The sequence below is a fragment of the Pelobates fuscus genome, chromosome 11 (assembly GCF_036172605.1).
Source record: "Pelobates fuscus isolate aPelFus1 chromosome 11, aPelFus1.pri, whole genome shotgun sequence".
NCBI lineage: Eukaryota > Metazoa > Chordata > Amphibia > Anura > Pelobatidae > Pelobates > Pelobates fuscus.
This window is the reverse complement of record NC_086327.1, coordinates 91,126,072-91,139,980: the sequence shown is the minus strand read 5'-3', so window position 1 is coordinate 91,139,980 and position 13,909 is coordinate 91,126,072. Positions and strand designations below refer to the sequence as shown.

The window sequence follows — 13,909 nt, the reverse complement described above, 5'->3', positions numbered from 1 at the left end:
CCACCACCCTCAGCCTCGCCCCCCACCACCATCACCCCCCACCACCCTCAGCCTCACCCCCCACCACCATCACCACCCTCAGCCTCACCCCTCACCACCCTCACCCCCCCCTCAGCCTCACCCCCCACCACTCTCACCATCACTCCCCACAACCCTCAGCCTCACCCCCCACCACCATCACCCCTCCCCTCCCCACCCTCACCATCACCCCCCACCACCCTCAGCCTCACCCCCACCATCCTCAGCCTCACCCCCCACCATCACCCCTCCCCACCCTCACCATCACCCCTCCCCACCCTCACCATCACCCCCCACCACCCTCAGCCTCACCCCCCACCACCATCACCCCTCCCCACCCTCACCATCACCCCCCACCACCCTCAGCCTCACCCCCCACCACCATCACCCCCGCCACCCTCAGCCTCACCCCCCCACAATCACCCCCCACCACTCTCACCATCACCCCCACCACCCTCAGCCTCACCCCCCACAACCATCACCCCCACCACCCTCAGCCTCACCCCCCACAACCATCACCCCCACCACCCTCAGCCTCACCCCCACCACCCTCAGCCTCACCCCCACCACCCTCAGCCTCACCCCCACCACCCTCAGCCTCACCCCCCCACCACTCTCACCATCACCCCTCCCCACCCTCACCCCCATCATCCCCACCACCCTCAGCCTCACCCCCACCACCCTCAGCCTCACCCCCACCACCCTCAGCCTCACCCCCACCACCCTCAGCCTCACCCCCACCACCCTCAGCCTCACCCCCACCACCCTCAGCCTCACCCCCCCACCCTCAGCCTCACCCCCACCCTCAGCCTCACCCCCCCATCATCACCCTCCACCACTCTCACCATCACCCCCCACCACCCTCAGCCTCACCCCCACCACCATCACACACCACCCTCAACTCACACATTACCCCCCCTCACTCTCACATTACCATCACCCCCCGCTCCCTCTCACCATCAACCCCCCGCTCCCTCTCACCATCACACCCCCCGCTCCCTCTCACCATCACACCCCCCGCTCCCTCTCACCATCACACCCCCCGCTCCCTCTCACCATCACACCCCCCGCTCCCTCTCACCATCACCCCCCTTTCACCATCACCCGCCTCTCACATCACCCCCCTTTCATCATCACCCCCCTTTCATCATCACCCGCCTCTCACCATCACCCCCCCCATACACACAACACACTTCAAGCAGCTACCCCATACACAGGGTCTCAGACAAAAACGCAAACATGCTCACAGAGACATACATTCACACACACAATGATACTCTCTGTCAGACACACTCTCAGGCACATACACAGGTAGACAGTGCATCAATGTGTATATGTGACACTTTTTTGTTAGTGGGGCCTCATGTTTGCGTTTCGCCTAAGGCCTCATAAAGTCTAGAGCCGCCTCTGGCTACTTAATCTCCCGGGTAAGAGGTGAGGGCCGAGGCATTTATGGAAGATATGTGTCAGAAATCACTTAAATCAGTGTTCCCCAACCCCCGGGCCGCGGACCGGTCCGTGGATCAAACGGTACCGGGCCGCCCAGGGGTGTGCGAGCCTGCCGGCTAATGCAGGGCTGGCATTGCCCAAGTGCCAGCCCTGCAATGTGCCTGCGGACCGGAGGGGAGATCAGAGATCTCCCTCCCCGGTCTGCAGGCACTGTGCTGACAGCCGGCAGCGGAGGGAATGAGAGAGGACCCGGGAGCTCTTACCTGCAGCTCCTCCGGGTCCTCCTCTCGCGAGATTTGGAGCGTTGCCGCGGTAACCACGGCAACGCTCCAAATCTCGCGAGAGTGAACTCTAGCCCTGTAACTGGGCTAGAGTTCATCTCACCACCACCGGACCACCAGGGAATCCCCACCGGACCACCAGGGACTAAGAAATGTCCCCCCTCCTCACAGTAAAGGTAAGAGGGGGGAGAGGAGGGAGGGGGGACATGAATATATTAAGTATAAGTAAATATATAAGTTTAATTAATTAAATAAATAAAAAAAAGCCTCCCTACCCTCCTTACCCCCCATACACACACTGCCCCCATACACACACTGCCCCCATACACACACTGCCCCCATACACACACTGCTCCCATACACACACTGCCCCCATACACACACTACCCCACAAACACTGCCCCCATACACACACTGCCCCACAAATACTGCCCCCATGCACACACTACACACACTGCCCCATACACACACTACACACACTGCCCCACAAACACTGCCCCATAAACACACTACACACATTGCCCCATAAACACACTACACACACTGCCCCACAAACACTGCCCCCATACACACACTACACACACTGCCCCGCAAACACTGCCCCCATAGACACACTGCACACACTGCTCCACAAACACTGCCTCATACACACACTGCCCCATACACACACTGCCCCATACACACACTACACACACTACCCCACAAACACTGCCCCCATACACACACTACACACACTGCCCCACAAACACTGCCCCCATACACACACCGCCCCAAACACACACACACTGCCACCCTCACATACACACTGCACCGCTGACACACACATACACACAATTTTGAGTCTATGTCTTTATGTGACTGTGTTTGTGATTTTCTGACTATGTATGTGTCTGCGTGTTTTTTTAATATATGTGACTGTTTTTTTTTTTTTTTGTCTTATTAAATCAAAACAAGCGGGCCACGGAAAAATTATCAAGCGTTTACCGGTCCGCGGCGATAAAAAGGTTGGGGAGCACTGACTTAAATCAATGCCAATGTGTTTGTGACTTCCTTTATAAAATAAAAATAAATAAAAAAGAAATGCGCCAATCAAACATTTTCTAAATATACATAAATCTGCAAGGATCACCAAAACTTATTTTAAAGATCTGGCAATTATGTTTTAAGAAGGATACCAGGACTAGTTTGAGAAACATTCAATCAAAAATGTTTTTTGGGGAAGATGCCAGGCAGTGAATTTGGTAGAATTTGTTTTATTTGCAAACATCCACTGACCACGTTTAGCTGTAGCTCCAAGAGTATGTTCTTTCAGCTGAGACGGCGTTTCTCTGGCTCAGTCTCAAGGGGTGTGTGGGTGTCTTTGTAGTTTTATTCCTCTCTACAGCATTTCCCTGAGGACACAAATCCTCTAACTTCCTTACTAATAAAAAAGTTAGAGAAAGCTCAATGTTTTCCCAGTGAGCATATTCAGAAATGTAATACATGGCACCGTCATACAGAGATGCTTTATGCTGTATGAAAACTACAGCACTTTAAAGGGACACTACAGGCACCCAGACCACTTCTGCCCATTGGAGTGGTCTGGGTGCCAACTCCCACTACCCTTAACCCTGCAAGTGTAATTATTGCAGTTTTTATAAACTGCAATAATTACTTTGCAGGGTTAACTCCACCTCTAGTGGCTGTCTACTAGACAGCCACTAGAGGGCACTTCCTGCTCTATAGCTGTGCTAGAGCGTCGCTGGACATCCTCACGCTATGTGAGGACCTCCAGCGTCGCTCAATTCCCAATATGGGGAGCTCTAATGTGCATGCGCGGCATTGCTGCGAATGCAAATTAGTTCTCCCTGGCCGGTGGGTGGGATCAGTCTCGCCCACCGGCCTTCAGCAACCGGGGATAGGGGGTTGGGAGGGAGAGGGGACTTGCAGTGCCAGGAAAACGGATTGTTTTCCTGGCACTGGAGTTTCCCTTTAATTCACAGAAATATCACAGGTGTCATACTTTAACGTGGATACATACAAGTGGTGACTTTTAAAGACTGTATTTCAAACGGGAAGCCCACTTTGCATCCCAATACTATTTGATCAGCAAGGAGGTGCAACGCATATTGCAATACTTCTACTGCAATATAATACTTCTGCAATCAAAGGGTGAACAATTTGCTACCAAAACAAATAAACCAATATGAAAAAAAAAACAAGAAGCAAGGATCAAATCATTCTAGATGTTGAGCACGCATTGAAGGCACTGCATAACCAAATGTATTGGTTTATCAAATGGAGTTAAACACTAGGTAAACATTGATAAACATTGATAAATAAATATGAATGTCACTAATTATCACTACAAAATGCTACACAAATGTAACAAAACTTTAAAAATCACTGTTTCAATTTGCTTTGTCATCTTTATCAAGGAAAGACAATTAAAAAGCTGCCACGACTTAGAGTTGATTTACTTCAAGGTTATTGGCAGTGAAAAAGACCGCTAATAATGAACAGACTTGCCTTTGGATTGGTTCTCTGTTGAAGTCGCCTTTCTTCTCGTTCCCTTTGTAATCTCTCAAATTCATCTCTAATCTCAGCTGCTGTCCGTCTTCTCTCTACAACCTAAACAACAAAAAACTTTGCATTAGGAGAACACAGGAAAACACGGGATATTGAACAGGGCACTGAGCAATTACGATGAAGCCCGACATCTTTACTTAGCACATTTTATACACAGCAAGAAAATCAAAGGAAAATAAATAAAAAGAAACATGTTAACACTGGGAACATATTTACAATTGCATATATAAATGTTTATATACTTTGACAAAAATTAAATACTTTGCCCCCTATATTGAGTCAAGTATTTAGCCGCTGCAGGCTGTTCTTTCTCAAATACTTAGCGTGGATATAGGAGCAGAAACTGCAGCTACTACAATAAATGCCCTGATAGCAAATTGTCTTAAATCCGGTTTATTGCCGATTGTCCAGTGTAATGTCTAAATTCAAGGTTTTTCACTCATCGTCTACGTGCCTTCTTGGTGTTTTTTTCGGCATACTTACCTCCTCAATAGACCCAGCGGCGCTATTAGCCCGCCTTTCTAGGTGTCAACCGGTTCTCTTGCACTCTTTTTTTTTGGGAATCCACAGATCATTCCACACACCTGGCACAGCCCCCCAAGCAAGAGAACAGCTTGAAGGCATGTTTAACAATTTGTAGTGAAATTCTCAAAGTGGTGCATATGTATGCACAGAATTAATTTCTGCAAAGTTTAAAGTGTTATAACAGGTACCATTAAAACCGTTACCTATAACGGCATATTCTTGCACAAAAAACTAAAAAAAATACAAGTATTTTTGTGCTTCTGCCACGAGGGTAAAAAGTTCTCCTGTTGGCTGCTGTAAAGAAGCAAAGTTATAGACCTTACTCATGAGAATGGCTGCAAAGATAAAATTTTAGTTTTTTCTTAGTCCAACTCATCAAGAAGAAAAATGGATGATGTATGATGTATTCATCATTATCCTTCACGAAATATGTTTCTACCTTTCTTCACAACAGACCAAAATGATATATATATTGTTTATGGTCCCCCAACACAAAATCTTGTTTTGGGAATTGGGAGTGATTTGTATGAGAACAAAAGCAGATGGAGCAGTTCTCAACTATTACATTGACAGCAGTAGGAATTAATAGTTTGTAACAGACAGATCTGTTGTGCTCATCAAACAGAATAGGACGCACTATATGTACAGGAAGAAGTGGAAAAATGTTTGTGGAATTAAGTAGGTATTGAAGTACACAGGGGAACTTTGTTAAAATGATACACAATGGGGTTTATTGACTAAACAACAAATTGTAGTGAAATTAATTGTAAACTGTAATAATATTGTCGAAATGATTAATGATTCATAAGGCGTTTTAAAGAAATCATGTCTGTTTTGTATATTTTGTAAGTAGCTTTGCAACTATACAATAATGTATAAAGTCAACAGAGGGGGGTAGACATTTCTTCGAAACATCCATAAAACCAATGAGCAAGCTGCACAGGTAACAGTGGTGTCTCTAGGGAGGGAGGAGACGGAGGGAGGAGACGCAGAGAGGGCCCCCCCCCCAATCACGTGAAGCCAGAGAGGGCACTGTGCTGGGAGGACTTCCTCCTGGGTCAGAGAGAGCAGCACAGGGGAGAGACAGGAGAGGAAGCTCAGCTCTGCACAGAGGCATCCAGGCAGCTGCTGGTAAGTGTGAGTCTGTGTGCGTGTGTGTGTGTGGGGTCAGTCTGTGTGCGTGTGTGTGTGTGGGGTCAGTCTGTGTGCGTGTGTGTGTGTGGGGTCAGTCTGTGTGCGTGTGTGTGTGTGGGGTCAGTCTGTGTGCGTGTGTGTGTGTGGGGTCAGTCTGTGTGCGTGTGTGTGTGGGGGGTCAGTCTGTGTGCGTGTGTGTGTGGGGGGTCAGTCTGTGTGCGTGTGTGTGGGGGGTCAGTCTGTGTGCGTGTGTGTGGGGGGTCAGTCTGTGTGCGTGTGTGTGGGGGGTCAGTCTGTGTGCGTGTGTGTGGGGGGTCAGTCTGTGTGCGTGTGTGCGGGGGGTCAGTCTGTGTGCGTGTGTGCGGGGGGTCAGTCTGTGTGCGTGTGTGCGGGGTCAGTCTGTGTGCGTGTGCGGGGGGTCAGTCTGTGTGCGTGTGCGGGGGGTCAGTCTGTGTGCGTGTGTGGGGGGTCAGTCTGTGTGCGTGTGTGGGGGGTCAGTCTGTGTGCGTGTGTGGGGGGTCAGTCTGTGTGCGTGTGTGGGGGGTCAGTCTGTGTGCGTGTGTGGGGGGTCAGTCTGTGTGCGTGTGTGGGGGGTCAGTCTGTGTGCGTGTGTGGGGGGTCAGTCTGTGTGCGTGTGTGGGGGGTCAGTCTGTGTGCGTGTGTGGGGGGTCAGTCTGTGTGCGTGTGTGGGGGGGTCAGTCTGTGTGCGTGTGGGGGGGGTCAGTCTGTGTGCGTGTGGGGGGGGTCAGTCTGTGTGCGTGTGGGGGGGGTCAGTCTGTGTGCGTGTGGGGGGGGTCAGTCTGTGTGCGTGTGGGGGGGGTCAGTCTGTGTGCGTGTGGGGGGGGTCAGTCTGTGTGCGTGTGGGGGGGTCAGTCTGTGTGCGTGTGGGGGGGGTCAGTCTGTGTGCGTGTGGGGGGGGTCAGTCTGTGTGCGTGTGGGGGGGTCAGTCTGTGTGCGTGTGGGGGGGGTCAGTCTGTGTGCGTGTGGGGGGGGTCAGTCTGTGTGCGTGTGGGGGGGGTCAGTCTGTGTGCGTGTGGGGGGGGTCAGTCTGTGTGCGTGTGGGGGGGGTCAGTCTGTGTGCGTGTGGGGTGGGTCAGTCTGTGTGCGTGTGGGGTGGGTCAGTCTGTGTGCGTGTGGGGGGGTCAGTCTGTGTGCGTGTGGGGGGTCAGTCTGTGTGCGTGTGGGGGGGTCAGTCTGTGTGCGTGTGCGTGGGGGGTCAGTCTGTGTGCGTGTGCGTGGGGGGGTCAGTCTGTGTGCGTGTGTGGTCAGTCTGTGTGCGTGTGTGGGGGGTCAGTCTGTGTGCGTGTGTGTGGGGTCAGTCTGTGTGCGTGTGTGTGGGGGTCAGTCTGTGTGTGTGTGTGGGGGTCAGTCTGTGTGCGTGGGTCAGTGTGTGCATGTGTGTGGGGGTCAGTCTGTGTGCGTGCGTGTGTGTGTGTGTGGATGGGTCAGTCTGTGTGTGTGTGTGGATGGGTCAGTCTGTGTGTGTGTGTGTGGATGGGTCAGTCTGTGTGTGTGTGTGGATGGGTCAGTCTGTGTGTGTGGATGGATGGGTCAGTCTGTGTGTGTGTGTGTGGATGGGTCAGTCTCTGTGTGTGGATGGATGGGTCAGTCTGTGTGTGTGTGTGGATGGGTCAGTCTGTGTGTGTGTGTGGATGGGTCAGTCTGTGTGTGTGTGTGGATGGGTCAGTCTGTGTGTGTGTGTGTGTGTGGATGGGTCAGTCTGTGTGTGTGGATGGGTCAGTCTGTGTGTGTGTGTGTGTGTGGATGGGTCAGTCTGTGTGTGTGGATGGGTCAGTCTGTGTGTGTGGATGGGTCAGTCTGTGTGTGTGGATGGGTCAGTCTGTGTGTGTGGATGGGTCAGTCTGTGTGTGTGGATGGGTCAGTCTGTGTGTGTGTGTGTGTGGATGGGTCAGTCTGTGTGTGTGGATGGGTCAGTCTGTGTGTGTGGATGGGTCAGTCTGTGTGTGTGGATGGGTCAGTCTGTGTGTGTGGATGGGTCAGTCTGTGTGTGTGGATGGGTCAGTCTGTGTGTGTGGATGGGTCAGTCTGTGTGTGTGGATGGGTCAGTCTCTGTGTGTGTGTGTGTGTGTGTGTGGATGGGTCAGTGAGTGTGTGTGTGTGTGTGTGTGTGTGTGTGTGGGGGGGGGGGATGGGTCAGTCTGTGTGTGTGTGTGTGTGTGTGGGGATGGGTCAACCAGTCTGTGTGTGTGGATGGGTCAGTCTGTGTTTGGGGGAGCTGATCTGTGTGTGTGTGTGTGGGTCAGTTCCGCCACTGTGCAGCAGCATCCCCGGCACACAAGCTCTGCCCCTGCATGGAAGATCGCCTCACTGTACGCAAACTTCACCCCCCAATCTCTGACTGAGACGCACACCGACAGACATACACACATTCTGACAGACATACAGTGAAAGGCACACACTCTCTGACTGACACACACACACACACACACTGAGACATACACACATTTTCTCTCAAATTGCTATTTTTATTTAAATCCTCCCAGCCTTCCTACCTCTACCTACACCTACACCTACCTAGGTGTCACTAAAGAGCGCGCAACGGAGCAGAGAGGAACTGCAGGAAGGTTACAGCTCCCTCGTGCGCCACCTCCATGCTCCCCGCGGCAGCCAGCTTTAATGTTTCCTGTGCGGCTTAGGAAAGGGCTGACAAATGGCAGGCGACATGGCGTCTAGAATTTGTCGAGCCCTGTGTATGTGTGTGTGTGTGTGTATATATACACACACATTTTATAACTGCCCCCCTTATGTGTGCACCCCCCCCCCCCAGTATGGATCCTGGAGATGCCACTAATGGGTAACAAATAGATTAATCAGTGATAAACTGTTTAAAAGACCATTTTAGGCAGTGAAATCTAAACTCCATGTATACAATGGAGCCAACTTGCTATCAGAGCTACTACAATAAATGCTCTGATAGCAAATCACGTTCTTCAATCATGTTTATTGTCCTCTCTATAGTCAAGTGTAATGTCTAAATTCAAGGTTTTTCACTCATCGTCTACGTGTCTTCTTGGTGTTTTCAGCATACTTACCTGCTCAATAGACCCAGCGGCGCTATTAGCCCGCCTTTCTAGGTGGCAACCGGTTCTCTAGCACTGTCTTTTCAGAATACACAGATCATTCCACACACCAGACACAAAGGTCTTTGGCGTCAAGTGACCGAGTTTTACTCCTTCAGAGCTCGGAAACACCTTTACTCACTGTCAGGAAGACATTGTAAACATTGCAGCTTCTAAAAACCTGTAATGTTTTACATTGTGGATTAAAAGGACAGGGACGCTGCAGCAAGACCACTACATTGAGATGAAGTCATCTGGTTAACTATTGTGCCTCTTTAATGGCTGGCTTATACAGTTATTGCTAATTCATGCCTGAATTCAAGCAGTAGTCTGCAGACATAAGCAAATCAGATGATTGCTTTATTTTCTCCCTTTCCCCCTCCCATGTCGACTCCAAGAGCGCACATGGACACTGAGCTCTTAAAATTTCCTATCAAAGGCTATAATGCTTTTATAAGAAGCCTTTGATTGGTCGTTGGTGCGACTCCCATGACGGGGTTGTGCTGAGCAGTGCCAGGGAACTTTGCCTGGGGCTGGATTGAGGTACATTAAACTGGTTTTAAAATGCTCTTTTGGGGTTTATTTTGGGAGACATATAAAATAATGGTAATAGGACATTTTTCTATATCTTACCAATACGATTGGAGAAACCCTTTAATATTAAAACATCTACATATTATTTATGCCCTACTGTTTATGAAGTAGGAAGCATCATCAACTCTCTGTTTGGTCGGATTGTGTTAAATGAATAGGAGTCAAGGTTTTTTGTTTTTAAGACGGCTTATGAAAACCTCAGGTATGAGCTATAACATACTTTTGTTCTTGGCTTGAATTGTCTACATACAGTGTAAAAGACAATGACAGTTTTTTACATGGTCACAATTTTCCAATCAATTCTGAAAGACTTGAGATCATCGATCCTGAAAATAAAACCTTTTGAGCATCATCATATTAGCCTAAAATTACTCTTCTTCGTGTAGGTGGTGGGGAGGAATTCTATTAGTTCAACCCATCTTAATAGAGATGATATTCCACAACACTCAAAAACAAAACAAGCCTCTCTCTGGTTTGTTGTTACTATAGCATTTTCGGTTTTCTTCTTCTAAACACTGGAAGGCAACTAAAATTTAACAACTATTAATGAAAAATACAAAAATATAAATATTAAAAATATATATATTTTTGGGTTCACTTTAATATCAATCCATAAAATGATAAAGCTGTAAACACAGCATAGCTAAAACATCAAAACGAGGAGCTACAGGAGTAGAATCTAAAATATCTCTGGAAATGTAGAGCTTTGAAACATGACCCATACCCAGGAAAAAATGGAAAAGAAAAAACAAAATAAGAAAAAACCCAAAACATTGAAAGGCAACTTGTATTAACCCATTAGGCAAAAGAGAAGTTAAAAGCAAAATAGCTGCATGTCTTATCTAGGTGGTTATTTAAAAAACCGTACACGCCAAGATATAAAAGTATGTGTTAAATGGAGCAGGCACATCATTGTTAAAGCACCTTTCTGGCTATATCTTGAATAACAATACCATGATTCAATTGAACAGTTATTAAGTTACTTGAGGAAACTATGACCCAATCCGTTCAACAGACTGGTTTAACTTTTTTTAAAGGACAAAATAATAAAAGACAATAGGGCTAGTAATTAATGCACAAAAGTAGAGACTCCTTTGTCTAAATATCCTTATCTTAGGAAGACACTAATGAGTGAGATAGAATAATGTCTGCAATAACTGCTACAAATCTCAAACTGTACATTAAGCAGATTATATCTAACAGATATTGCAAACGTTTCGCTTTTGGCCCATTTCCCTCATCTTTTTCTGCCAATTTCGTACCACAGAAAGAGAATCCTATTTTTAGAAGGACAATTTCTGAAAATCACCGGTGCTAGGATTTACGACTCTGCTGGTATTTCAAATCCAATGTTATCTCTCCAAGACCAATAAAATAAAGACCAGCTTCAGAGTCAAATTATAGATAATCAGCCAACTTATTCTGTTGGTTTAAATCAATTTTACTGCCCAGGTTTACTAATGCTAAAGTACAGTTATTATGTATAAAAAGGGGTTTTGTCTTGTACATTTTAAGATAGAAACTGTATCCCCTTAAATCACATGAAAAAAAAAAAAAAAAAAAAACACATTATAGCAGACAAGAACCAATTTGATTACCAAGAAACAGTATCCCCTTAAATCACAAATGAAAAAATGCATTACAGCAGACAAGAACCAATTTGACTATCTTTGTCTGAGAATTTGCTTTGTTGCCTGTAACATTTAATATTGTTTTATAAGTATATAAAAGTATTCTCTAAGCACCAAAACAACTTTAGCTTAATGAAGCAGTTAATGTGTAGAGATCATGCCCCTGCAGTCACTGTTAAATTCTCTCAGATTTAGCAGTTAAATAACTTTTGTTTCCTTTTTTTTCCAGCCCTCGCCACAACACCTCTGGTAATGACTCACACAGCATATATGAAAATATGATACAATACAGTGTGTTTACTTTAGACGTTATCTCGAACTCTATTAAACATATTCAGATGTTACAGGCTGTAGTGGGCTATTCACATAGCAGGAGATTCTAGACTAAACACACAGCGCAACAGAGAAAGTTTAAATATTAGATCTCTCTTTACAGAAAGAAGTGTAGGGAGGTTGCTTGATCAGGGGTATGATCTATACACCAAAACCACTTTATGAAACTAAATTTGTTTTGGTGGTTAGTGTCCCTTGAACAAGCTCAGTCATAAAAATATTCCAATCACCCCCTACATTTGATAAGAAATAGCAAATTACCAAACAATATTTTACTCTAATTGCCATTAATGCATGACGGGTCATCATCTTTTCAATATCAGTCCCTTGCTTGCTATTTCCAGACTATAGATGCATCAAGTAGACACAATCTACTTAACAGAATTGGGGCCAACAATGTAATTAAAGGAACACTATAGGGTCAGGAATACCCTATAGTATTAAAAACACATGTAGAGTTCCTGATCCCCTCCTGCACCCCTAAAGTAAAATACCTTTTTTCCAGTGCCACACGGGTCCTGATCAAAGGTCCTGCCGCCGCCCCCAATCCGCCTCTGCAGCACTGCCCCAGAAAGCACTTCTAGTGGCTGACAGAGGCAACTAGTGTTACTAAGCTGTAATGTAAACACTACCTTTTCTCTGAAAAGTCAGTGTTTACATGAAAAAGCCTAAAGGGACTGACTATGCTCATCAGAAAAACTACATTAAGCTGTAGTTATTCTGGTGACTATAGTGTCTCCCTTCAAACTATGTGTTACCATTTCGAAAGAGCAAATATATATTCAATTAGGGGCAGAGGCGTGGTGCTAGAGCAGGGGTTCCCAAAACGTGGTACGCATACCCCCAGGGGTACAATGCACTTCCCCTGTGGGTACGCAAAAAAAATAAAAAATAAATCAATGTTGACGGTGAAGGTTGAAGGTCCATCAGGCCCCTTCTAACATGCAGGGAGAGCTGAGAGGAAGTGAGAGTGAGCCGGGCACTTCCTTCCAGCTCAATCAGAAAATGCCACGCTGCCTCCACCTGCATAACTCCACCCACTAAATCCGACAGAACACCAAGAGGGGGGGACGACGACGACCAGAAGAGGAGCAAGGCCCACCAGCCCAAGCCACGCTAAAATCTTCACCCGTGTCTGGAACAGTATGCCTGTGTCTCCGCACGTGCGGCAGTCTGTTTATCTGTATGTGTGGCAGCGTGTGTGTCTGTGCTTCTGTATGTGTGGCAGCGTGTGTCTGTGCTTCTGTATGTGTGGCAGCGTGTGTGTCTGTGCTTCTGTATGTGTGGCAGCGTGTGTGTCTGTGCTTCTGTATGTGTGGCAGCGTGTGTGTCTGTGCTTCTGTATGTGTGGCAGCGTGTACATCACTATGTGTGCCAGAGTATGCATCTGTATGTCTGTGTATCAGCATGTGTGGCAGTGTTTGTGTCTGACTGTACATCCAGGGCCGGACTGGCCCACCGGGATACCGGGAAATTTCCCGGTGGGCCGCATTAAGCTGGGGCCGGGCTGAAAGCCCTAATGATTATTATGATAAATCCTCCCCTCGGACTGTGCCAGCCTGTCAGTCCGAGGGGAGGGAGGAGCTGGGGGCTGGTGTGGCTGGCAGCAGCTGCAGGGAGACCTGTCAGTCTCCAATCATTTCGGCTGCATGCCCCGCCCCCAAACAGAAGCTCCGCCTCCCACTCACAGGCTCCGCCCCCACGCATGGTGCTGAAAAAATGCCCACCGGACCAACAGGAAACTGAAGGTATTTACCGTTTTACAGCCCCATACCCACCATACAGCCCCCACCTCACAGACAGCCCCCCTACCCACATCACAGCCCCCCCACATACTATACAGCCCCCTACCCACTATACAGCCCCCTACCCACTATACAGCCCCCCTACCCATACCACAGCCCCCCTACCCATACCACAGCCCCTCTACCCACCTCACAGCTCCCTACCCACTATACAGCCCCCCTACCCATACCACAGCCCCCCTACCCATACCACAGCCCCCCTACCCTCCTCACAGCTCCCTACCCACTATACAGCCCCCCTACCAATACCACAGCCCCCTACCAATACCACAGCCCCCCTACCCACTATACTGCCCCCCATCCCACCTCACAGCCCCCCTACCCACTGTACTGCCCCCCTACCCACTATAAAGCCCCCTACCCACAATACAGCCCCCTTTCCCACCTCACAGCCCCCCTACCACTATACTGCCCCCCTACCCACATCACTGCCCCCCTACCCACATCACTGCCCCCCTACCCACTATACAGCCCCCTATCCACTATACTGC

At 48.3% G+C, this 13,909-nt stretch overlaps 1 protein-coding gene across 1 annotated transcript in view; it reads right to left on the bottom strand.

Moving 5' to 3' along the window:
* The window catches only part of DNAJC11 (DnaJ heat shock protein family (Hsp40) member C11), a 165,424-nt gene that overhangs the window by 74,732 nt on the left and 76,783 nt on the right, over positions 1 to 13,909 (bottom strand). The window contains exon 4 of the mRNA XM_063437098.1: positions 4,257 to 4,358. Within this exon, the coding sequence (XP_063293168.1) occupies positions 4,257 to 4,358 (102 nt within the window). The remainder of the gene's footprint in view (positions 1 to 4,256; positions 4,359 to 13,909) is intronic.